The following is a 26,061-nucleotide window of genomic DNA, read 5'->3' on the forward strand; positions in this document are numbered from 1 at the left end:
TGTACTAATCCACTAGAATGTGTTTTGGTTGCCATAGTGACGACCGTGACCCGGAAGCCTAACGTACTTCCGGACCAACTCTGAACTGTGCACGCGCAGCGCACAAACTCTGCGGTGTCGCTAAGCTAACGAAACCATTGCATTTACATTGAAGTCTGTACTAAAGCCACTAGGCTCAAAGGTTAGCCGTTAGCATTACCATCCAGTGGTAGAATAATGTGTGTTTGGGCAACGCTGACGTGATTTAACAATTTTAAACATCTTAACTAACACTTGTTAGTCTCTTTCTTTTTATCGCTCTCTTTTCTCACTAGACCACTTATTCTCATTTTACTAGAAAGGGAAATACTGACTCACAATTATTAATTGTCAAATTGAAATTTAATTGAAACATTAAATTTATTTTGAATCATTTAAAATTTCCCTTTCAGATCATTTCATATGATCTTTTATTTCTAGTATTCTCTTTTGGGTCTTATTATTTTAGGAATGAATAAGCCTTGAACTTTGGAAGTTTAAGTAAACTTATTCTTCCTAATTTATTTATTACCCATCTGAATATATGCTATTCAGACCTTTACTTATTTGAATGCGTTTTACCCCTCTTCCTGTTTTGGTTATACACTTAACCACTATTGTTTTACGTATTGATTTCCTCTTTTTAATTTCATTTTTGCATATTTTGCCCATTTATTAATTTTTAATTTTCCTATTTCTTACCATTTCTTTTGTGTATCCTAGCCTGGGAACGACAAACCTGAGCCCTAAAAGGAGACATTGTTATCCCTCACTACGAGTTCAAATAAATTAGAAAGACAACTCTCTTTCACTTAAAGTTTATTTTGTTTGATAAGTTGTGCAGCAACTAACACAACGCTCTCCTTGTAGTTCAGATAACCGCTACTGAGACTTACCATCTCCGTCCTCTCTCTCCTTTACTTTCCTCTTCTCTTTTTACATTTGTAGGACATGTAAGAACCATCAATCAATTCTAAGTGAAGTAAATACACAATCGTGCCAAAGACGACGAATCATCCTTATGAATTTGATTGTAATCATCCTCTCATTTGTTCTTCCTAACCTCCCTACATTTGGAAACGCAATCCAAGTTTTAGCATCTCATCCATCGTTGAGATCAATTTAATAGAGATACGTGTTGAGCAACTGTCGCCTTCGCTGACTCCCTGGTGAGCCGTCCAACTGAAAGGTGTACGGTGTCAATCCTGTCAGACTAAGAAAAGAGATATCAGAATTATTATTGTATTCTTTTGTCCAAAGCAAGAAATATAATAATATTGTTTACGTTTTTGATAACATTTAATTGGAAAAAAATAATTTTCCTCATTTGAAAAACAGAAATTTTGCTTGTCAGTTGAATTTGTTTTTCACCTCTGTCTCTCTTTTCCTCTTCCTCATTAGAGTGACAAAGTATTCGCATCTCTAGTCTACTTAGACATCCTGAGACCAACACAGTCATCACCACATTTCACTAGTGGTTCACAATCACTGATACAACACTTAGTTGTCCCACCACACATAGGCTTTTACTCCACACAGATCTGTGTCAGTCTCTCTTCTCCCTAGCGTGCCAACATGCCGCAGACTGCAGACCCCATTGCCCATGGGGAAGATGTGAACATTTGGCTGAGAGGCATAACAGACAGCCTCACTCCAAAGACATTTGAACTGTTATTATTTTTAATAATAATCCTAATCCTGAGAAGATTCCTGACACAAGATTCAAGCCGGAACAACAACCACGAGGAGCTAGTCATGATCACGAGCTCACTAAGCTATGCCTTCACAACCCAGCTGAAACTGAGCGACAAGCACATCACCCACCTTCAAGAGGAGCTGACACGTGCTGAACGTCGCATAGACAAGCTGGAAGTGAAAGTTCAAAATCAACTCAAAGCACCCAGCGAGAGGGAGCAGGATACAACAGAACAAGTTATGAAGCTCCTAGCAGCCCTGGCAGCAGCTCAGCTCGACCAGCAACATACAACGGCTGCTCAGAAAGACCTGGTAAACAGACTCCAGTATGCCGAACAGCTACTAGAGAAAGCCAAGATAGACATCAGAAACAAGAACTCTGAAATCAGTGCTTTGAAAGACCACCTTGAAAGGTACAGAACTGAAACGGACAATCTGACCCAACAACTAGACGATACCAACGATGAGCTCTACATGGTCAGAAAAGAACTCCAAAATGCTTACAAGCACAAACAAGAGCCAAGGAAAGAGAAACCTCTCTTAGCCTCATCACTGCTGAGCAGAGCAGAGTCCCACGTCCAAGAACTGGCATGTGACGAAAGGAGCGAAGGGCCACAACCCAAAACCTCACCTGCCTTCGCCACACAACCCTTTCCTGCCAACGAAAGAAAACCTCCCGTCCAAGGCCTTGAAGCTGCACACGGGATGACCATCAAAGACCTCAACAAGCTGTCTAAAAACATCAGCAGGTTCAACCCGAACTCCACAGAGAGCCCCGACATCCAAGCTTACCTGCGAGATATCGAATTCCATCTGGAAGTGAGACCTCATGTGACTGACAGAGACTGGTTATACCTCCTTAGAGCCACGTCCAGTTCCGAGGTACGAAACTTTCTAGATCGACAGCCCAGTCAAACCAAGTCAAACTACCAGCGACTTCGTAAGGTCCTGATTAAAGAGTTTACAGACCCAGAGTCTGAACATGGACTGTTAACTGCCTTGGAAACCAAACAAGGTCGTCAAGAGACTCCACAAGCTTACTACAACCGACTCCGACAATCCTACTTTGGTGCACACAACAACTCTGACCTTGAAGAGGATGTGAACTTCAAAACCCTCTTCCTAAAGAATCTGCACCCTGGAGTCAGTCACCATCTAGGTGTCATGGCCTGTCCGAACTCCATGACCATCCAACAGTTGCGTGACCTAACACAGAAGGCCTATAACAAGCAGAAGTTGGCCTCAAAGAAAGGTAACAAAACCTCCACACTCTTGAACTCTGTCAACAAAGACTCAAGCCTTGCACTGGACGACACCCAGTGGCATCACAACACCAGAGTCTTCCATCAAGAGCACAGAGAACGTGAAGCCCATATCCACGACTGCTTTCAGCCCAACTGCTGGAAAAATCCATGGGACCAGCCACTCTTCTCAAGAAACCAAAAGGATAACATCTGGAAACCTAACCAGATATCCAAAGGTAATCACCTGACTCATCCAAGAGCAACTCGTGTGGGTAAGCGACAACAAAACCCACCTCAGCACCACTCAGACATGCACAGTGCTGAGTATGCACAAGAACATGACCGCTTACCATTAGAAGACACGGAACAAGTCATGGAACAACTAAGAGAGTTCCTTCAAGACAATTTACATGCATATGACCACAAAGTTGAGTCATGCTCGCTGTGACCAGCGACAGAACGGAAGGCCGGTGATCCCCTGGTGCACCACATCAGAGATGACAAGCACCTGTTCAACAACAACCCAGAATGAACAAGTCTTTAACGGCCAACTGTTGATGAAAAATCTGAGGTACTAAAGGACATCACCTCAGTCACTAACAAACTGTCAAATGAACTCCTACTCCAAGTTCCAAATTCCCTGTCTGTGCAACAGCAACCACCAGAGCACAGAAGGTCAGAAAGTCTGCTACAGCCAGAAGGCATCACAAGAAGAATGCAACATAGAAGACAAGTTTTGCAACTCAGCTTCACACAGCCATGCCAAACTGCCTCCGACTGTCTGCTAAAGAACTTCCTGCCTTGCTGGACTGACCCCTCATTAGACCATGGACACGCCCTCATCCAAGCCAAGGATGCTGAGAGCCCGTCTTAAGTGACATGCTAGAAAAAGGGGGAGACAACACAGACTTGAACAGATCTGACCACACATGCACTACACCAGTAATACACAACATTACCTACACCCAGAGGTAAACACATCTACTGATAACACAGTCAACAAACATATTCTTCCCACAGGTAGAATATCCAACTTTTAGCATAACAAAGTTACACATACCCACCATGAAGAAACGTGCAGCCATCCTCACAATAGGTAGAACACCTGACACTAAGTTAAGGTTCACGACACACTAGCTGCACCTGACATCCTAGCTCAATAGTAGTTGTAACACATGCTAGGAAAACCCACAGCAGCCTTGTTTTGTTTTGTTCTTCTTTTACCTATCCTTCTCCTTCCCCTCTTTCCTGAGTAGGTGAAACGCCTAGACACCCTGCGAGGGTCGAAGTTCTGATATTAGGATTGACTCGCAACACCTAATATCCGCCAGCCACTCTAAACTGAATGGACGCCAGAGAGCTCCATGCATGATAGGTCAATCCATTGAATTGAAAATGAAATTACTAGAAAACTAATGGTAAACATGTAAAGTAAGACAACCTAGAAGAACCAAACAAAGTTAACCACAAATTTGATTGATGAATCAAAATAAAAACAATTTCCAAGACGATCTAAACTATCCTCAATGTGCTAAACTACATTGACTAATTGAACTTAACCATGTGTACCTAAATAACCTGATGCCTGCACCAGTACAGTAACTGTCATGGAGGTGTTGTCTTGCTGTTTGCTGTGTTTGTCTGCTTCTTCTGCCTTTGTTTCTCCAGCGATCGACGATGTCTTCACCTAAACACCTCGCCGATCGAAAGGGGGATATATGTAGCAGAAATGAGTCAAATCAGACAAATCAAAGAGTCTATCAGAGCTGTGTGCATTGAAACATGAGCTGAATTCCTCAAGGAAGTCATAAATCAGTTCTAGTGCCACAGGAACCAAGCAAGATAACCAACCAACCAACTTGTTCACACAACAGCTTTCAACATTAACACCAATAGAACAATTATTGACAATTTTAATTCGAAGAAGAGATTGTCAAATTTATTGTTCGTGATTGGAATGCAACGCTGGACATCACATGTAAACCCAGGAGATCAAGTTAAATACTTGCATTGACTTCCCCCCCAGCCAGTGAAACCAGACTGAAATTCCTAAGGGGGAAGGGCTTTAAACCTTTGTCTTCACAGAAAAGTCCTTTGCCAGAGAATGGCAAAGAAACCCTTTTTATACATTATATATGGACCAGAATGAACTCAAAAAAGACTTATGAATGAATCATTCCATTGCTTAACTCCATATTCATTTACGTGTAACCCACACATTTGACTATCATGTATAATCACTTATTGTGTATGTCTTTTGATAACTATAGGATACCTAGTCATGTCTAGTATTCAAATAATCGCATTTTCTTGCTTGATATTGTCCTGACAATCATTTATTTGTAAAATATATCATAATCATGTTATAGGAATCATGTCCAAAATTAGACCCTGTGAGGCAAGAACCACATGCTTGGTAAGATAAACAAATGATTTATGATACCCACCCAAAGAACATATCTGATTGGTCAAGGCAACATTTGAGGGGTGGCCAACAAGGAAGTTTTAAATACTTTGGACCCCATGAAATTTTGCTTTTAGTCATGCCTTGCTTTTAGTCTGCTTTTAGTTCCAGCCTTGCTCGTGCTATCAGTCATGCCTGCTCTTAGCTTGTAGCTTTGCTACCTAGCTTTAGCTTGTAGCATCTAGCCATGTGGTTAGTCATCATGGTTCTTTGAGCGCGGTTCCAGCGTGCCTGCCTGCTGCTACTATGAGAAGGAACACAACCTAGTCTCGTCAAACTTTATTTCTTTTCTTTTCCGTTTGAGAGTTTCGTGTTCTGAGTTAAGTTTTGTAACGTCCATTCAACTTCAACCAGCGAACACGACTCTGCACTTTCAGCCAACGCCCAACAACCACGGGCTTCCCAAGACGTCACTTCAGAGACTGAACTTCCAGCCAATCAACGACCTCGGGATAGCCCTTTCACCGAGGCTCCTTCTTCACAGGAGATGCAAGTAACTTTACCTCCAGACTGTGACCTTTACTGGTGTATCTAATATAATTTTAACCTCATTGAGGAACTCAATGCGAGCGCTAATTACGTGATTGATGGTTGTTCATGTTTATGCAATTTAACGTATTGCTGTAAACTTGGGATTCCATATGTCCATTCTCTTAAACTCATCTTTCCTTAACTTTCGACCTCCCTGCAACTTGTGTGAATGTATGTGTGCGTGCGTTTATGTGTTAGATTAGTTTATATGTCTTAGATTTATCCAATAAAGCCTTATTCATATTGAAAAGAGAAGTATCTTGTGTTTTGTGCTTACAAGTTAATGTCTTAAACTGCCGATCTTGTTACTGTGCTAATTGATAGTGGTTTCACTATAGTTTGGATATTAGTATCCAGCGCAGATTTGATGTTAAACGGCTCGTTCACTGAACCGCAGGCGCGTCTCCACGAACAGCCGTGAAACAGTGATTCTGTTCAAATTCCCTTTAAAATCTTAAATGATTCCCTTTGAGCTAAATTGACCTGTTTCCCTTACATAATCAAACGATCTAAAAGAGCAGTGATATGTGTGATATGGAAATCCATCATTTTAGTGTTTTTATCAATGCAAACGTTGTGTCTTTTTACAAGCATTTTCGGAAGGTGAAAAATGCGCTCTGATCAATGTATAATTACGTTTTTTGTGGTTGCTGAAGCATCTGAAAAACCTGAATAACGAGGGGTGTTTTTACTGAGATGGCAGAAAGAAAATTGTCCACAAACTTGGATGAGAAAATGCACTAGCTATGCATTGCCTCACAGCTCTCCTGTCCCCATGTTGAGAGAGATCAGGAGTGAGTTCAGAGGCGTTGTGTGAACATAATGATACTGTAGTTCTGGACTCAGTGTGAACACATCTACTCGTCTCACCTGCACAAAAACAGATTCAGTCTTCCTCAAAATGAATAAAAACAGTCAAATCAAACTCAGAATACGATGCAAACCTGCAGTAATTAAACATGTTAAATAACACAGATATGTCTTTACTGCTCATCTTCAATGATCCAGTTCAAGCATACTAATAAGCAAAAATGAACTTTGATTAACCATTTTTTTTTCTTCATTTTTTCTTGCTGAAGAATGTAATCATATTCTGCATGCAATCAGTTTGAGCTGTACAGATGTGAATTTACATTTCCTTCAGCCTGAGGCTTATTCGTTTCACTTTCGCAAGCTTAGCCCAGATGAGAAAAAGTAACGTAATGCATAATATTTAGTAGTAGCTTATAAATGGTGACTGTCAGTTTGTGCACGTATGACAGGATTTTTCTGAAAAATTAATACAAGACGTAAGTCAGCCAGACGATGAACATTATTAACAGCAATTATTATATGATGCAGTCACACTTGTAGCAATATTTGTTAGTTCTGTTGTTGATTCAGGGTTAGCATCATCTGAGGTCCTCTGGGGGGTTGGCATCATCTTTTCTCAGGTTTTCTGGATCCAGACTGGAGCTTGTGTAAATCCTAGTTACATCCTGTGGCAAAACAGAGAAACACATAGAGACATCATTAGCATAGCTGCTGATCCAACAAAGTAAAATTAATTAGTTTAACCCAAGCTAAAGAATAAAAATGTGCATTTGATCAGATACAACTGCAGTCACAAATTATGAGATACATTATTGGAATGCTTGGCGAAAGAGATGTGTTTTTAATCTACATTTAAACAGAGAGTGTGTGTCTGAACCCCGAACATTATCAGGAAGGCTATTCCAGAGTTTGGGATCCAAATGTGAAAAAGCTCTACCTCCTTTAGTGGACTTTGCTATCCTAGGAACTACCAAAAGTCCAGCGTTTTGTCACCTTAGGGTGCGTGGTAGAAGGCTAGTTAGGTACGCAGGAGCTAAACCATTTAGGGCCTTATAGGTAAGTAATGATAATTTGTAACTGATACGGAACTTAATAGGTAGCCAGTGCAGAGACTGTAAAATTAGGGTAATATGATCATATTTTCTTGACCTCGTAAGGACTCTAGCTGCTGCATTTTGGACTACCTGTAGCTTGTTTATTGAAGATGCACGACAACCACCTAGAAGTGCATTACAATAGTCCAGTCTAGAGGTCATGAATGCATGAACTAGCTTTCTGCATCAGAAACAGGAAACATGTTTCGTAGCTTGGCAATGTTTCTAAGATGGAAGAATGCAGTTTTTGTAACATTGGAAATATGATTTTCAAAAGACAAATTGCTGTCTAATATAACACCCAGATTTCTGACTGTAGAGGAAGTAACAGTACATCCATCTAGTTGCAGATTGTAATCTACAAGATTCTGTGTAGTCTTTTTGGTCCAATAATTAGTATCTTTGTCTTATCTGAATTTAATTAGAGAAAATTATTGGTCATCCAATCTTTTAAATTTTTAACACACTCTATTAGCTTAGATAATTGGGAAGTTTCATCTGGTCTCGTTGAGATATATAGTGGAGTATCATCAGCATAACAGTGGAAGCTAATTCCGTATTTTCTAATAATATTACCAAGGGGCAACATGTATATTGAAAATAGAAGGGGACCTAGGACGGATCCTTGTGGCACTCCATATTTTACTGGTGATAAATGGGATGACTCCCCATTTAAATAAACAAAATGGTAGCGATCGGACAGGTAGGATCTAAACCATCTTCGAGCCTGCCCTTGAATACCTGTATAGTTTTGTAATTGATCTATGAGTATGTCATGATCTATGGTGTCGAACGCAGCACTAAGATCAAGTAAAACTAGAAATGAGATGCAGCCTTGATCTGACGCAAGAAACAGGTCATTTGTAATTTTAACAAGTGCAGTTTCTGTGCTATGGTGGGGCCTGAAACCTGACTGAAATTCTTCATACAGATCATTTTTCTGCAAGAAGGATCTCAGTTGAGCAGACATTTTACAAAGTGAAATGAATAAGTCTCAGGCTGTAGGGAAAATAAATTTACGCCCGTACAGTAGAATGGTTTATAGAATGGAATACTGAATCTGTTTTGTTTGTTTTTATTTGAGTGAGACGAATTAATAGATTTCTCTCAACATGGGGAAAGGAGAGTTGTCAATCAATAAATTGTCAATCAATAAATTGGAAATAAAGTTATGTGATTTAGTAACTCGTGTTACTTGTAATGCATTACCCCCAACACTGTTGTAGATGTCAGTAAATTGAATCTATTCGTTAATTTTAGGTTTCGGCTAACACGGACGGACCCTCGATGAGTGGCTACCTGGAGAGGGCCAAGGCCAACAGGAAGCAGTGGAAACGGCTCTGGTTTGTCATCATGAACAAAGTTTTGTCCACTTATGCTGCCAGTGAGGTATGAACAGGGTGACTTAAAATAAGTATATAGAGTGCATAATTTTTGCTCATCAAAAGATAAAAGGTAGATTTGAATGTCTCTTTATGTCTATATATATATATATATATATATATATATATATATATATATATAAACTTGCATGTTGTGCTGCTGTTATATTTCTACTTTAGAACCACGCTTTTTATTTTTTTTTCCAATTGTAACCAGCTCAATGCTCTTGATGTATTTTATACACAATTTGATCTATTTAGCATTTTTACACTACTTTTATTTATTGTATGCAGGACGTAGCAGCTTTGGAAAGTCAACCTCTTCTGGGATTTTCTGTCCAAACAGAGAAACCCGAATCTTCCCTGCATTTTAAACTTTATCACAAAAGCACTCTGCACTACATTTTCAGAGCGAGTGACAGCCAGATCTGTGACCGGTGAGGGGATCTGTATAAAACAGCATTCGCTCATGAAACACTCCATGCTTTGGATGTTTTTGGCCGTTTCAGTCTCATAATCATTGCATATACGTTTCTCCTCCTAGATGGATTGAAGCGATCCAGGAAGCCATGGTTCTCTAACCCTCCAGAACAGACCTTCATACATTCAATCTGATGAAATCGACATCTGCACGTTTAGTTACTGTGAAATTGTGAAATCAATGTTATGAAATATTTCTCCATAACATATCTGATCATGCATTAGCAATAAAACACTACAAATCCTTTTATGATGCCGTTATATTTACGCTTAATGGCAAATACACTGTATTTAGGAAGTTACATTCAATAAATTTATTTTTATACTATTTCATTTCAATATTTTGTCATTTTAGAATGTGGGTTGTTAAAAAAGAAAAGAAAAAAAAAGATATGATTTTGGATATTTTCTTGTGCCGTCACCTATCAGGCTCAGTATTATCGAGCCTTATGTGTCACTCCGAGAAAGGTAATACTGAGGTAATACTATGGTAATGAGGCTGCAGCAGGACAGGTAGGGGGTGAGACTGATCTCCACTGGGTCAGGGGTCACACTGCCTACGTCACAAGCTCCTAAGATGGCGTTTTGATGACGACGGGAGAAGTGAGGACCCCTGCCCTTGTTTACAAGGTATTTGAAAATACAATGTATTTGTGTTTGTTGTCGCATAGAAATATGATTCAAACAAAGGCGCTGTGCTGAGCTGAGGAGCTGGTGGGGATTATTAACGAAATCTGCGGCTTTAATGCATTGCGTGATCCGTTTACCTAACCCACGACTGCCTGGCAAGGTATCATTTCCTGCTTTTTGTTTTTTTTTTTATTTTAAAACGATCTGTAAATTGTTCATCGTTTACCTCTTAGCAAACACCCATATCGTCTGATTCAGGCGTGGGAGGGAGTATAAAACCATACATTGTTCATTTACACGCGCATAGACGTCTGTAAACGAGCAGTTCCGCATTTAAATGCGTGTATTTCTGTTTCAGAGCCACCGTGTGCTTTAACAAACCCGGACTTATGCTGTTTTCGACGAGCGTAAGCTGTTATTCATTTCCATAACATTTAGAAATGTAACCAAAACACGATTTTAAAACGCATGTCGTTTCGCAATTTTGATCAAAGACCAGCCCCGATTAATTAGCACATGCGCAGTCGCTCTTCAGGGTCTTTAAATGTTCATCTGTAGTCATTATTTGCGCTTCATTATTGCTTGAGGCTCAGTAAAGCACAATAACGAAGTGAAAATTATCGTAAGTTATCGTAATCGTGGTACCGGAGCTCCTTCTAAAATGCTGTTGTTTCTGCAGAAATCATAATAAAACCGTAGTGTAAGCTTTAGGAGTCGATTTCATTTTGTTTGGGATATAAAGTACCAGCTGTTTTATTGTAATAGTAACAATAACTTAAACAGGTATAGAAATGGTTACTTTTTTGGTAATAGAACACACACACACAAATAAAAAAAAATCACATTTGTTATTCATAGAGAAATATTTAATAGTAGCATTTATAAGCATTGTAATCAGTCCTAGTCGATTACTGTACACCCACAAGCAACTCAGATGGGATTTTGTGAAGAAGAGTGCTGCTAATCACGTGTAGTCTGGATGACGCAATCAGATTACATTTTAAAATGCTCAGATTGCGGTTTCTTTTTTATGCATTACATGATTACATATTATTCACACAATGGGAGTAAATTATTTATTGAGTGTCCGTTTTGTTTTTAAAAATTGAAACAAACAAAAAAAAAAATCAGCAAAACCCCTTAAATAGAATATGTACTTGACATATCTCTGAGAAAGTTTGTTTTTCAAATAATTTAACAACACATTCACGTTTCTCTGATGTCAGTTAATTGTCACAATGACATGCAGGTAAACAACTTTTATTTTTTTTAGTGTTTCAATTAGTTTTATTTTACATTTTCTATTATTTAATTATTAGCTTTTTATCAGTTTACAAACCCATTGCAGTTCTTACATTAAGCCCAGTTTGGGGAAGCCCTGGTGTAATGTAATGTTTAATGCATTTTAGGATATAAATTTTTTTTATTTTTTTTTATCTCTTTGCTTTTTTATATCAGTATGATGAGTTTAAAACAGGTTTGATTTTATATATATATATATATATTAGGGGTGTAACGGTTCACAAAATTCACGGTTCGGTTCGATACGATACACTGACGTCACGGTTCGGTTCGGTACGTTTTAGGGTGTACTCACACTGCCAGTTTGAACCGTGCCCGAGTGCGTTTGACCACCAAAGTGCGGTTCGTTTGACTAGTGTGAGTGCTCCGAATCGTGCCCGGGCGCGGCTCGATTGGCCGGCCCTGGCCCCCTTGGAAGAGGTGGGCCGGGGCATGGTTCAGTTGGACTCGGGCGCGGTTCGCATGCAGTGTGAGCGCTAACCGTGCCGGGGCACGGAAAAGGACGCTTTGCATCACGGTTTTGCGACGCTCCAAAACCAACATGGCAGGGAAAGGGTCGCTTTGGTCTACTTCAGAGGTGCAAAACGCATAAAAAAACTAAAAACTGCAAAGTCCTTGCTGCACTTCAGCTGGTATCTTGCAAACATCCTCATACGAGCAGCACGATTACGTGAAAATGTTCGCGCCACTAAGGCGACACATCTGTTTAACAGCAGGCTGTGGACCAAACAACACAAAATTATCCACAAAGAAAACAGAGCGATGCACTCCATTGTGTTCATAGAGCGCCGCTCTTCCTGTTTATCCCGAATCCGTCGCACCATAATGACGTAAGCGTGCTCCGGCACGAATGCTGAAACCCTATATGTGAGTGCAGGCCAGAGGGGGAGTGGGGAGGGGGGACAATCGTACTCGGGCCCGGTTCATGGCAACCGTGCCTAGTGTGAGTACACCCTTAGATACGACAAAATGTAAAAACATCTCAACTTTTCAGAATGCCGCAAGGGCACCGCGGGTCATGTGACAAGAACTAACCAATCAGCTTCATCCTTTCCCGTAACAACGTTGAAAGCTCAGCCAAGATGAAGGAACAGCTGATCATAGTTGTATATGGATTGCAATTTTGAAATAAATTTAGTAGCAGAGCTACTGCAAGCGATTTTTAGAGCTGCAAATCCATTTATCCTTTGCTGAAATGTCCGCGTCTTCATGGAGAGAGCAGGTCATTGTTGCTTAGCAAAGACAGACGCCTCATGAGCGCTTCGGCCCGAGCGCTTTGGAAAGGAGGAGAAAGACGCGCCTAGCGTTTTCCACGCGTTTTTAGGCGCGATATGTGAACAGCCCCTAAGGCGCTCGCTCCCTCAGTACGCGCTGAAGGCTCGTTGCAAAATGTCTAATGCATTTAACAGACCAGAAATAGAAGATCCTCCAATAACCAACAGGTCTGTTTGGGTGCACTTTGGATTCCCTGTAAGCTTATAATGGTGATGATAGAATGAATGGTAAATAGTGAGGTCTCATATTCGTGCCTATAATGTAAATGTAACGTAAATGAAGCCTACCGATCGCCGCGGTGATGTCTTTTGCCCTGTTTGAATCCATTGGAAATGTCTCTCTAAATGATGCGGGCATAGTTTGTTGCGTATGTTTCTCCTTTTTTTCATCTTTTCCCAGATACACTAAGGTGATGTCGGCGTAAATGAGTTGACATGTTTCAAGTATTCCCGCTGGTGTTTTTTTTTTTTTTTTTTTTTTTTCGCTGGTGTACCCTATTGTCATGTAGCAGATGCGACATACCGTTGTTTTTTTATCCACCACTCTCTTGCCATCACCATTATAGCTTACAGGGAATCCAAAGTGAACCCAAACACCAGACCTGTTGGTTATTGGATCTACTATTTCTGGTCTGTTAAACGCATTGGCCATTTTGCAACGAGCCTTCAGCGCGTACTGAGTGAGCGAGCGCCTGCTGAGTAGCCTAACATAAACATATAAGTTGGTGTTTTTTTCTTCTTCGGGGGTGTCAGAGGCATTGCCTGTACGTCGTTTGGGTTTTTGGGCTACCTTGTTGAACGCATATCATTATATTTCTCTTTTTTTTTAATCAAATATAATTAATTAGTCCAACGAACCGTTCGGTACATAATGCGTACCGCGTACCGAACCGAAAGCCTCGTACCAAATGGTTCAATACGAATATGCGTATCGTTACACCCCTAATATATATATACATACATACACACATACACACACACACACACACACACACACATATATATATATATATATATATATATATATATATATATATATATATATATATATGTGTGTAATCTAAAAAGTCAGAATACATTGCTTAAAATGAGTAACCTAGATTACTGACAAGTTTCATAATCAGTAACAGACTTAATCAGTGATTAAACATCAGTACATTTCTGTTGAACCATAAGTACACAGTCGTGTACCTTTAAGTTGTCAAATACCTTTTTGCTTTAAACCAAAGTTTGAGTACTGGGGTATGTCAAAGCTATATATATATATATATAAATATATATATATATATATATAGACACGCACACAAGGGTACTAAAAAATGGGTGGTCACTTTTAAACTTGATTTTATTTATAGCAATGACAAAATTATTTATTGATTGTACATTTATAATTATGCCATAATATGATGAAACCATAGTCAATGCAAAGTGATGTTGCATTCTAAAAACAAGGAATCTTGTCCTTTCTTACAGTGACACCAATGCAAAACATCAAGGGTAGGTGATGGAGCTCCCCAACTACGCCAGTCAACTGCTTCTCCAGCTCAATCAGCAGCGCTCCAAGGGCTTCCTGTGCGATGTCATTATCATGGTCGAGAACACGCTCTTCCGGGCCCACAAAAGTGTCCTCGCTGCCACCAGCCACTACTTCAAGTCCCTTGTCCTCCATGATAACCTCATCCACCTCGACCCTGACATGGTGGATCCAGTTGTTTTCGAACAAATTCTGGATTTCATTTACACCGGCAAGTTGGCAGATGAGACCTTTGAGGGAGTGGATTTAAGCTCTGTGCTCACCACAGCTAACTTTCTCCAGCTCAATGACCTCGCAAACCTGTGCTCCAGTAAGATCAACCAAAATGGGTCCCTCGGTAGCGGGGCTCGTGGAAGCTCCAACTCATCAGTTCGCCTGTACGAAGACCACTCATCAGACACGGAAACATACATGTGCATGACTCCTCCCAAAAAACGGCATAGTGCTGAAAGTAGATTTCAGAGAAAAAAGCAGGACTTGGGGTTGGATTTGTCCAGGAAAACTTCAGTTAATGACGAGGCTCTTCTATCCAGAAACATCTCCAACAATATGCCGCTGGGAATAAATGGGAACTGTGTTCCAAAGGAAGAAAAGTGGATAATTCCTTTGGACGGAGCTCAGGAAAGAAAAAGGCAGGGATCCCGAAGAAAATCCAAGGTCAGTGGTTACATTCCTGGAAGCCAACTAAGTCAGAATCAGACCTTCACTTTACAGTTATCTGTGAAGAAAGAGAAAGGAATTGGAGGGAAAACAGATGAAATTGATGGCCAAAAACCAAACAATGGCAGCACCAATTTTGTTTATCAAAAGGAGACCTTTCTCAAAGAAGCTGAAGGGGACAACCCTTATGTTTGTATCCCATGTGAAAAGGGTTTTCCCTCCTCTGAGAGTCTTAAATCCCATGTGGAAAGCCATTTGGATGTGGATGTGAAGGTTGAGGATGAGGAGGAAGAGGAACGTGACGGAGAGCCTGGAGTCACCAGAGTCTCACCAGAAGCTCCCGAGAGCTTGGAGCAGAGTCCGGTGAAGTCCCTCAAAGATGTCGACACTGTGCGTCCCTTCCCTTGCAACATTTGTGGCAAGATGTTCACGCAGCGTGGCACTATGACCCGCCACATGCGCAGCCACCTCGGTCTAAAGCCATTTGCGTGTGAGGAGTGTGGCATGCGCTTCACCAGGCAGTACCGTCTCACTGAGCACATGCGTGTCCATTCAGGGGAGAAACCCTATAAGTGCCAGGTCTGTGGTGGGAAATTTACGCAACAAAGAAACCTCATTAGTCATATGCGGATGCATACCTCAGTATCTTAGAACAGGTCAAAGAGCACTGCACTAGGATAATACAGGTACCCACAGTTCTCCATAGTGCTTTGGTTCAGGTTCTTTTATCTAGGGTTCAGTTTCCCAGAACACTATACAAATTCCTTTAGGTCTTCTTTACAAGGGATCCTTTTTTGAGCAAGCGAAGGGTTTAGTTTCACCCACAAATCTTCTACAATTCTACAAAGAGTCATCTAGGTTAAAAAGGAAACTCACTAGTATAATTGAGGGCTCATGTGTCAAACTCCGGTCTTGGAAGGCCACTGTCCTGCAGAGTGTAGCTCCAAAACACCTGCCTGGAAGTTTCTAGCAATCTCGAATACCTTGATTAGCTTGTTCAGGTGTGTTTGATTAGGGTTGGAGCTAAACTCTGCAGAACAGTGGCCCTCCAGGAACTAATTTGACACCCCTAATCTAGGGTACTATTTTGGTAACAAATTCTACAAAGATTCCACTCGTTCAGGGCTAGGCAACATCTTACCCTAATCAAACCTACCTGAAAAACCTAATCAAGGTCTTCAGGGTTCACTAAGGCTACAGACAAGTGAGTTTTTTTTCAGGGTAAGAGCTAGACTCTTGTGGGGCATCAGCACTCCAGGACCTATGTTGCCTACCCCTGCTTTAGATTTTCTCCACAGTTTACCTATTGGGTTAATTTAAGACTCAGTTCAGGCCACAACTCCTCTAGAATGCTACAAAAATCTGTTAGACCTTCTCTACAGCGATTTCCTTTTTGAGCAGATCTTGGATTCACTTTCACCCACAAATCCTTGGAAATATTACAGAGATTCTTCTAGCTCAACATGAAAGCCTCTGAAGATCTCTTCTCAAACTTGCACCATTGCACATTTTCCTTCATCGGTCAGACCCAATTGAAGTCTTGCAGTCTCTTCCGATGAGCTGAGGAGTCGATGAGTTGAAGAAGGTGTGTTAGATGAGGAGGACATCCAAAATGTGCAGTGGTGGACAAGTTTGACCAGCACTGATCAAGGTCATTGGTAGCCAAGCCAAGCCTGGAGGGCCACCTTCCTGCTGACTTCAGTCCCAACTGTGTTTAGTTAGGGCTGGAGCTAAACTCTGCAGGGTTCCTCAGATCCAACCCTGGAGGCCCTGCAGAAGTTATGCTATCAAACTCACCTACCTGTATCTCTGAAGACCTTGAGTAGCTTCTTCAGGTGTCTTTGATTAGGGTTGAAGATAAACTCTTAAAATCAGGGTTCGTGATTTGAGGAACCCTGATCTAGAATTCAAATTCTGAAGATTTGGGGTAAAAACTAAAGCCTACATTTTCTGAAATCTATTCTTGGGATCAAATTTGGCCACAGATCCTCTAGAATTCTATAAAGATGATTTTAGATCTTCTATAAACACTCTACGTTTTGAGCTAACTTTGGAATCCGAAGTCATTTAGAATTATATGAAGAATTCTCTCCAAAATGGAACCCTAGATTGTCTCAAAAAGAAAACCCTTGTAATCTATTCCAGGGTAAACTTTAAGGTTTGGCCACAGTTTCTCTAGAATGACATAAAGATTAATTTATATCTTTTCTAAAGACTTTACCTTTTAAGCTTATCTAAGATTCCATTTGGATTACATTTAGAATTCTATAAATCTTTTTTTTTAGATCTTCTATATACCGATTTCACAAGGATTCATTTTCATTCACGAATTCTACAAATATTTCCTCTAGTTCAGAAGGAAACTTCTGTAGAAAAGATCCAAAGCCTTCTATCTATGGCATTCTTTCAAAACTAGACTATTGCAAATACTGTTCAGTAGGGTTCCTGTACAGAGTTGACTTTTCTTTTTCTTTTAAAGATAATCTAGAGTTCAGTTTCCCTCGCAAATCCTCTAGAAAGCTATAAAGAATGATCTAGATCTCCGAAAAAAAAAGTATTGACGATGATTCACTGATAAGCATAAAAATGCCAACTTCGGCCAATACCTGCTGTTATACCTTTCTTCATACCTTCTTATTGTTCTTGTGCATGAATTGTTTGTTATTGTTAGTGTGTAGCTAAAAAAAACATAAAGTTTATCTACTTAGCGATGTAGTTTAAAACGAGAATTACCTCAAATAGCTAATAATCCTCTCAGAACGGAAACAGCCGAATGTTCCTGGTGATACCAGTTGTTTTACAGCAGTCACTTGCGATATCTCTCGAATGTAAACTAGGAGTTTATGCTTCAGAAACAGACCGCTGTAATAAAGCTATCTGGGTTGTTTACTTGAATACACAAACTTGCTACCTCAGATTAAACCAAACCCTCTGATAAGCCTGTATGAGATTAAGATTATTACATATTAGATTCGAATATTACACGCCGTCTTCCATATCACAGTCACTCTGTCTAGTTGAATTAATGAGCTTAAACTGACATCTGATTCAGAACCGAGGAAAACACACTTTTCAGGGGGTCAGGTAATACTTCACTGTAGGGTTGCGATCTGAGCTCGTGAAGTTGTATCGCTCGAGCGTTTTAGGGTGCGTTGATGTACAGTTCCAAAGAAATATTGAATGTGGAAATGCTTAAGAAATACTGTAAAACTATAACCAAATCTATATTCTTGCTAAATATTTAAATCTAATTTATGCTTCTTTCAATTTCGGTTTATTTTAATATTGCTTCTTTTTTTTTCAGGGATTTTCTTTTGGGGTTTTTCTTTCCTTTTTGAAATTTTATTTCAATGCTTCAACCAATGGCTTAATTTATACAGCATGTTGTCCATATTTTCTTGTGGCATGTGCATTATTCTTATGAATTTAAAGGAATGTAAGGTTAGGCATTCATGCATTTAGTGTTGAAACGAGACCAAAAGCGTAAAATCAAAACCTACTGTAAATATCTTTGGGTATCTTAATGTAATTGACGTGATTTCTATCAGTTGATATATTACTGAAACGTGTACGTGTTCAGAGATGAAATCGTTTTCTTACTGTGTTTTAATTTCTTTACACCGTGTTCGTTTTAACCTACCTCTCTAGTTGGGTATTTTGTACGTTTTACATGGATTTTCATCATGCTGGAGGGCTGCTTTTTTAAACAATACCTAATTTTGAGGTTGTATTAATTAGTTTAGTCGCTGCTTGTCTGATCTAGTAATATCAAAAGTGGTACTTTAAATAATAGATCAACTAGCCTAAGATTTGATTCGCTGTATTGACTTTTCCTGGCACTCTTTGGTCATGTAGTGCTTGCTTTTCTCTCTCTCTCTCTCTCTCTTTGCTTTATATTGAGATGATTATTTGACACTGTCTGTAAATCAATGGGATTCTAGAATATTCAGGAACTTTTTAATACATGATGGGACTTGAAACTGAACTTCAAAACTGTGACAACACTTCCATTTGCATCCTCCGCAAACCTCAGGGAACGTTTTAGGGACACGTCCCAGTTCACTTTTTGAACCACAGAAGCGCCATTAACCAATGTTTTTGCAGCTATTTTTTTATTTTCATTTTTAAAGAGTTTCAATATTCTCCACAACTGAAACGATGCGCCTTCAGGAGGTTCGGCAGCTCTTTGCATTTGCAGGACGGGTTTAGTGTGTGTGTGTGTGTGTGTATGGTTTTGATGTGGTTTTCAAATGCTTTTTGAAATGTCAAGTACTTTGTTCAGAAATGATGATACTACAGTATTTGCCACCTGTTTATGAAAACCAAAGCACATTTTCACTCTTTGAAGAACTTAAGGTCCTATTGTATATAACATTGTTCTCAGTTATGACATGAAATAAAATTAAATCAGAACATCTCCTTGACTCATTGTTCACATTTTTACACAAAATTAGATGGGGGAAGATATTGTAACATTTTTAGAAACAAGTTTATCATGTTGTAGACGATTATTCATCAGCTAATGTCTTATTAAGGGAAATTACTAGAAGAATTAGCTTAATGTCTCTACCTGGGGTGGCTTAACTTTTACTTTTGACTCTTTTGAAATATTATTCTTCTTCTTACTCATATTTTCAAAAGTTTCTTTGATGTAAAATACTAAATCAACTGTTCGATTCAAAATAGAGTGCAAATTCAACAATTGAATTCAAGTAGCATATAAGTTTTAATCAAAGCGAAGATAAGTATTATATTTTTCTGAGATGAGATTTTGTTGAGATAAAAAAAAAAAGGTGTGTGGGTCACCTTCTCTGGTCTCACCTGATTACTGGAATATTTTTAACACTGCACAACTCTATGCTATACAATTTTTTTTTTTTTTATTCAGTATGCAGTATATACTGCGCAGAATGCTATTTCAAACAGCCACACAATTTTTTTTTTTTTTACAAAAGCTGTCACTGGGGCAGAACCTTTTCAAAAGGTACAAATGTGTACCATTTTGGTACTAATATGACACGAATATGTGCGTTTACACTACTAACATGCATCCTTTAGGGATGAATAAGGTGCAAATGTTTCCCTTTTAAAAAGGTATGTCCCAGTGACAGCTTTTGTGCCCTTTTTATCCTTAAAACTGTAGCTAGTGCTTTAGTCGTTTGTCCAGTAGGTGGCAGCAGGAATCCACACAACTGAAAGTGATCCCCATTATTCACTTTGTTAGATGGGAATTTTAGGAATACTTCAGAATTAGATTTGGGTCTATATTTTGGTGTAGTATTTCATATTTCATCATTGAATGATATGTTTCTTTGAATGCTTTCACTTTAAGTGTGATTGCGCACCTCAGTTTATTATAATACAACTAAATAATATACAACTAAAAGCTTTTTCTCTTTCCTGCATCTTTGTGTGATTCGGGTGGTTTTTCATCTACCTGTTGCAGATCTGTATCCCCACACAAGCACGTGGAGTCCTCTTGTTCTGAAGCTCCAGTGAACTCAAGATAAGGCCCAGTGTTTTCAGATGTAAATGACAGCCGTGTTGTTAGCACAGAGAGGCTCTGAGGTCTCCTGGGGTGTTATCTGATGCTGTGCAGGCCCTGCCGCTCTGGGTCCGGGACGGTGGCGGGCTCAGGTCGCTCAGAGAACAGCACAGCTGGCCGTGTCCCGCGTGAACACAGAGAGAGCAGACTCTGAGCAGGGTGGGAACTCACACACTGACACATCTACAAACAGAGAAATCCCCACTGTGGCATTATCAGAGCACACACAGACAAGTACACACAGAAAGAATCGTTCAGAGCAGCTGAAGAAGAAGTCTTTGCTCACTTTGCTCTTGTTATCGCACTTTTGCATAGTGTTTGCATAGTTAATGTTTCGGTGACCCACATCGTTTTGGTTTCTTATTTTAACCTTTCAAACTTAAATTTAAAAGGTTGATGATAATTCACAAACACACACACACATATATATATATACACTGTGTATATATATAATTTTTTTCTCGTAGACAACCAGAGGTAATTTTATAAATTTTTATTAAAAAAAAGTGTATTTATACCAACCAAAGACTACTTTATTTTATTTTTCAATTGATATATTTTAAATCAACATCAAGGTTATTGCATTCAAACAAGTATAGGTTAAAAAACAAAGAAAACTCTATATATGTATATATATATTTATACACATATATTATTGATCCATAAAGGTTTTCTTTGTTTTTTATTTTTTTTATAATCATATTTGTACATAAAGACTCTAGAAATAAAACCTCTGATCTGAAATATTGATAAAAATAAAGAAAACGTGTTTGAACATGATAACCTTGATGTTGATTTAAAATAAAATAAAGTAGTTTTTAGTTTGGTTTGTGTGTTGGAAATTCCCCTGTAATGTAAAATCTTTCTATCTGTGTCCTTCGTGATAAAACAAGCAAACTCCCTTTTCTCAGAAGCAATGTTTTCCTCCAAAAGCACAGAAAGGGGCATTGTTTTCCTTGTAGAGTTCAGATGTTGGAAAGAATATAAAAATGAAAATGTACTCCCCCTCAGCTCATCCAAGATGTAGATGAGTTTGTTTCTTCAACAGATCTGGAGAAAAGTATCATCACATCACTTGCTCACCTGTGGATGCTCTGCAGTGAATGGGTGCCGTCAGAACGAGAGTCTGAACAGCTGATAAAAACATCACAATAATCCACACCACTCCAGTCCATCAGTTATTGTCTTGAGAAAAGAAAGGATGCGTGTGCGAGTGCGAGTCCATGATCCATGATTCTGCTTCCTTCAGTGAAAAAGTCATCTGTTCTGAATCAAGAGCGAAATCTGCACAAATCAAGCACCGTTTACCAGTAAAACAGCTCTTAACAAATATGTGCATTTTGATTCGAGAGACAACAGGAGATGGACTTTTTCACCGGAGGAAGGATTATTATGGATTACGGACTACATTTTGGCCAGAAGGTTTAAGGTTAAAACATCTTAATGATGGATTTGTTTCTCACATCTTTTCACAAGCCATTAACTGATGGACTGGAGTGCTGTGGATTATTGTGATGTTTTATCAGCTGTTTGGACTCCCACTCACGGCACCCACTCACTGCAGAGGATCCACTGCTGAACAAGTGATGCAATAATACATGTCAATTCACAAACACACAAAGGAGTAGGGAATGTCACTTTTTGTCCTGTACATTCCAGGTTGCAAGGTGGAAACGGACTGGAAAAGACAAAAATGATGCTGTGATGGGCGCTTGCACAATGGAGGGCAGTGGAAGGGTCAGCGAGACTGATTGTAAAGCACATTACAGGACGAGACATTATGCAGCAGTATAATCACAACGTGTGTGTGGTCTCAAACGACCAGCGTTACACTTTATCAAGGCCCTGTGCCTGTCTCCCGGTGATATATGAGTTTCCGTATCAGTAATAAATGTAATGTGCTGTGTGTGCATTCGATGAATACTCTTGTGTATGTGCTTGAGCTCATGCAGACGCATTTATCAAAAACAGCGCTTTATCAGCAGACTGCTCTCGACATGTCTGTTCGCTTCTGAATATTCCTGTGGTCTTGTCCTGGTGCTCCTCTGAGACAAGGTCTTTACAGGGGATCTGTATCTGGGGCTCTAGTTGTCCTGGTCTCCGCTGTCTTTCAGGGCAGTAGAGGTCCTTTCTAGGTGCTGATCCACCATCTGCTCTGGATACGTACTGGATCCGGGTAACTGCAGTGACCCTCTGATCTGGATACAGACTGGATCTGGTGGCTACGGTGACCTCGGACTAAGAGAGAAACAGACAAATATTAGCGTAGATGCCATTCTTCTAATGATGTAGCAAGTACATCGGGTGTTATGGGAAGTGTTCCCAGTTCCGGTTTACCTAATTAATGCAGCCTAAAAATGTAAAATATTATTAATTATTAATAATAATAATTTCACATTTGTTGGATAATTACATGTATTAAATATTTAAGTATTTATGTTATTTAAAATGTGTAAAATAATTTATTATTATTAATATAATTTGTTATTACTAGTGTTTTTTTTAATTAAATAATTCAAGAGTGATTATAAGAAACTTGTCTGGCAAACTGGCAACTTTTCACTCATTTCTGAAGATAAATTCCCACACATTTCACTATTCCTCCAAACCATGAATACCAGGTCATATTTAGCACAATATCAGAATTTGCGTCACATTAAAATGTATACCACTGCAATTTGATGCAATTACCATATACTTCTCTGTAGTCAGCTCGCACTAGAGTTTTATAACTTCATTGCAGACTGCTTAATTTCAAATCTATTGCTGAATCATGCCATTTATTTTAGGCCAAACTTTGTTAACTTACTCCAAAAAGCAGAAATATACTCGTCCTCGTTCAATAAATCAACTATTCTGCCCTTTTCCCCACAGGTATGGGGATGAATACACACCGATGAAAAAAGAGAGACAAAGGGGAACTGGGGGGGATATTTTTAGCCTAGACCTTGTTTCTGATTTGTGACCAGCGAAAGCAGACTCGTTTAACACTGCAGACATGAATAAATATGCAAATAAATAAATAAATAAAAAGATAGTATAGCATGTATCTTTGAGATTTGTGGTGCAGTACACATGCTTTTGTTGTTGTCGAATCCTGCTCGTTACATTCAGCAATTTCTTGTCTTTTGACTTTGTATTATAGAAGGCAATTAAAGTTTCTTTTGCTTGTGTTAAGTATCTCAGCTTCCAGTTCTCCAGTTTGCATGTTTCAAACAATGAGTGAATGTATGAGTCACATCCAGACATGCTTTCTCTTTCTAAGTTACTCTGATCAGCCGGCAGCTTTTGTGAGATCTAAAGTTCATAAAAAGCTTTGTTTCTTTGCCCGATGGTTCTTTGTCACTCTGAATTTGGTTGCCTTCCTGTAACTGTACTTCAGGCAAAGGTTTCTATAGTGATCTCAGCAGCTATTTCCTACAGACAAAGGCAGAACAATGCTTCACTCAACAGATATGTCTTGCTTAAGCTTTGACCTGCTTTCTACCCCAAAGAGGAAGAGACAGTGCCTGCAGACACAAGGCTGAACACAATAGAGTCGTAAAATATGACGGTGTATTACACATGCACCAAAACAAAGTGGCAGCCCCAGACAAAAAGCAAGCATTTGTAAATATTGCTGGTCAAGGCGGCAGCATGCTGAACTTTTGACCCTTTGGATAACCCCAGACGTCAGTGATTAAACACAATTTGGTCATTATTTGCATTTTACTGACGCATTACGAACACAGTGACTCACCCTGTGTTCCAATTCGCTTGCTATCCACAAATTAGTGCATCTGAAATCATAGTACATGAGTCAGATTGCCTGGATGATGGTGGGATTTTCAAAAAAATTGTTAGCTAATTTTGCTAACGTTGCCTCATGGAAAAGGAGTAGCTTGCAATCGCTCTCTTTTGGCTTTGTCAGTTGAAGAAACTTGGCAAGGAATGTAAGAGCGAAGCTACAATAACAGTTATTCTGTGCATGAACCTAGTGTTATTTAACTAGACGCTAATGCTAGTCACTAATTCAGATAAATGCTAACGCAAACACAAGCTGCCTCTACAGTCCTCTGTCAACTACGTGAAAAAATGTTTTGAAGAGAATCTTGCAGAGAAAGTCCATTCTTATAAACATGTTTATAGATAGGTATGGAAGCATGGAATATATAAAAGATTTTATTGCAAATTTATATTTGATAGTTCTGTTTTTTTCTGTATTCCGAGTTTACATCTTTCAATTCTTTTTTCTCCGGAATTCTAAGTTTACACATGAAAATGATTATTCTGACTTCTTTTTTTTATTATTGTAAGCTTAACTCTCACAATTCAGATTTTTTTTTTTTCTTGGAATTCTAAGTTTACATCTTGCAATTCTGACTTTTCTTTTTGGAATTCTAAGTTTACTGCTTGTAGTTCAGAATGTTTTTTGGAATTCTAAGTTTACATCTAAAAATTCTCACTTTTTCCTTGGAATTCTAAGCTTACATCTCCCAATTCAGATTTTTTTGTTGGAATTCTAAGTTTACATCTCGCAATTCTGACTTTTTTCTTGGAATTCTAAGTTTACCTAATGCAATTCTGACATTTTTCTGGAATTCTGTGTTTACATCTGAAAATTCTGACGTTTTTCTTGGAATTATCCATTTAAATTTTGCAATTCTGACATTTTTATTTGGAATTCTAAGTTTACATCTCACAATTCTAAATTTTTTTCTTGGAATTCTAAGTTTACATCTTGCAATTCTGTCTTTTTTTTCCTCAGAATTCGAAGTATACATCTTGCTATTCTGACTATTTTTCTTGGAATTATAAGTTTACATTTTGCAATTCTAACTTTTTTTCTTGGAATTCTAAGATTACATCTCTCATATCTGAATTTCCTTTCAGAATTCCAAATTTACATCTTGCCATTCTGAATTTTTCCCTCATAATTCTGAGTTTACATCTCCCAATTTTTGTGACACATGACTGAATTCCCATGCAGACTTTGAAGAAAAAAGTCTGAAATCTGTGATAAGGAATCGCGGTTACCTTTCATAGTGATCTAAATTTAGGTAAAGTCACAGTTATCTAAATAATGATTCTCAAATTTATTGGTGCAGGCTTTTGAAGAGCATTTGAACTCTACCACCCTGTTTTTTAGCATAAAGAACATACATTAAAATAACATTTCCAACAAAAATTGAATTTCTGTAATTTTTGGATGAATTTTTCCTTCTGAAATGTATTGACCAATCATTTGTGCAAACTTATGCATGTGAATAAGGACAGTACTGGGAGAAAAGACCTACTGAAGAAACTGAAATGGCAGCATCTGCTAGGCAATCTGATAGGGTGCTTCAGCACATCAAATGCTCTCAGACAAAACCAAGAGGATAAGAGATTTTCTGAGAGGATATTTCTTCCCAGA

General features: G+C 39.0%; 2 protein-coding genes across 3 annotated transcripts; both read left to right on the top strand.

Moving 5' to 3' along the window:
- The first annotated feature begins 5,869 nt into the window (after nucleotides 1-5,869).
- Nucleotides 5,870-10,049, top strand: LOC113067117 (FYVE, RhoGEF and PH domain-containing protein 6-like). The gene is made up of 4 exons (XM_026239389.1): nucleotides 5,870-5,914; nucleotides 9,120-9,248; nucleotides 9,536-9,678; nucleotides 9,786-10,049. Exons 1-4 carry the CDS (start codon nucleotides 5,909-5,911, stop codon nucleotides 9,820-9,822), a joined length of 315 nt encoding a protein of 104 aa, XP_026095174.1. The 5' UTR covers nucleotides 5,870-5,908; the 3' UTR covers nucleotides 9,823-10,049.
- A 156-nt stretch (nucleotides 10,050-10,205) lies between these two features.
- On the top strand, nucleotides 10,206-19,538 carry LOC113067116 (hypermethylated in cancer 2 protein-like). Of its 2 annotated transcripts, none has more exons than XM_026239387.1 (2): nucleotides 10,206-10,351; nucleotides 14,401-19,538. In XM_026239387.1, the coding sequence occupies exon 2, from the start codon at nucleotides 14,432-14,434 to the stop codon at nucleotides 15,770-15,772; it is 1,341 nt and encodes a 446-aa protein (XP_026095172.1). In that variant the 5' UTR covers nucleotides 10,206-10,351; nucleotides 14,401-14,431; the 3' UTR covers nucleotides 15,773-19,538. The 2 variants fall into 2 exon arrangements, with proteins under 2 accessions (XP_026095172.1, XP_026095173.1); XM_026239388.1 differs by lacking the exon at nucleotides 10,206-10,351 and adding an exon at nucleotides 10,377-10,511.
- The last annotated feature ends 6,523 nt before the right edge of the window (nucleotides 19,539-26,061 follow it).

Source organism: Carassius auratus, chromosome 50 (assembly GCF_003368295.1).
Source record: "Carassius auratus strain Wakin chromosome 50, ASM336829v1, whole genome shotgun sequence".
Lineage (NCBI taxonomy): Eukaryota > Metazoa > Chordata > Actinopteri > Cypriniformes > Cyprinidae > Carassius > Carassius auratus.

Excerpts from the sequence above, each read along its gene's own strand:
- LOC113067117 (XM_026239389.1), top strand. Across the intron at positions 9,249-9,535 it reads CCACTTATGCTGCCAGTGAG|GACGTAGCAGCTTTGGAAAG; the intron begins GTATGAACAGGG and ends TATTGTATGCAG. Across the intron at positions 9,679-9,785 it reads GACAGCCAGATCTGTGACCG|ATGGATTGAAGCGATCCAGG; the intron begins GTGAGGGGATCT and ends TTCTCCTCCTAG.
- LOC113067116 (XM_026239387.1), top strand. The coding sequence starts at position 14,432 with ATGGAGCTCCCCAACTACGCCAGTCAACTGCTTCTCCAGCTCAATCAG.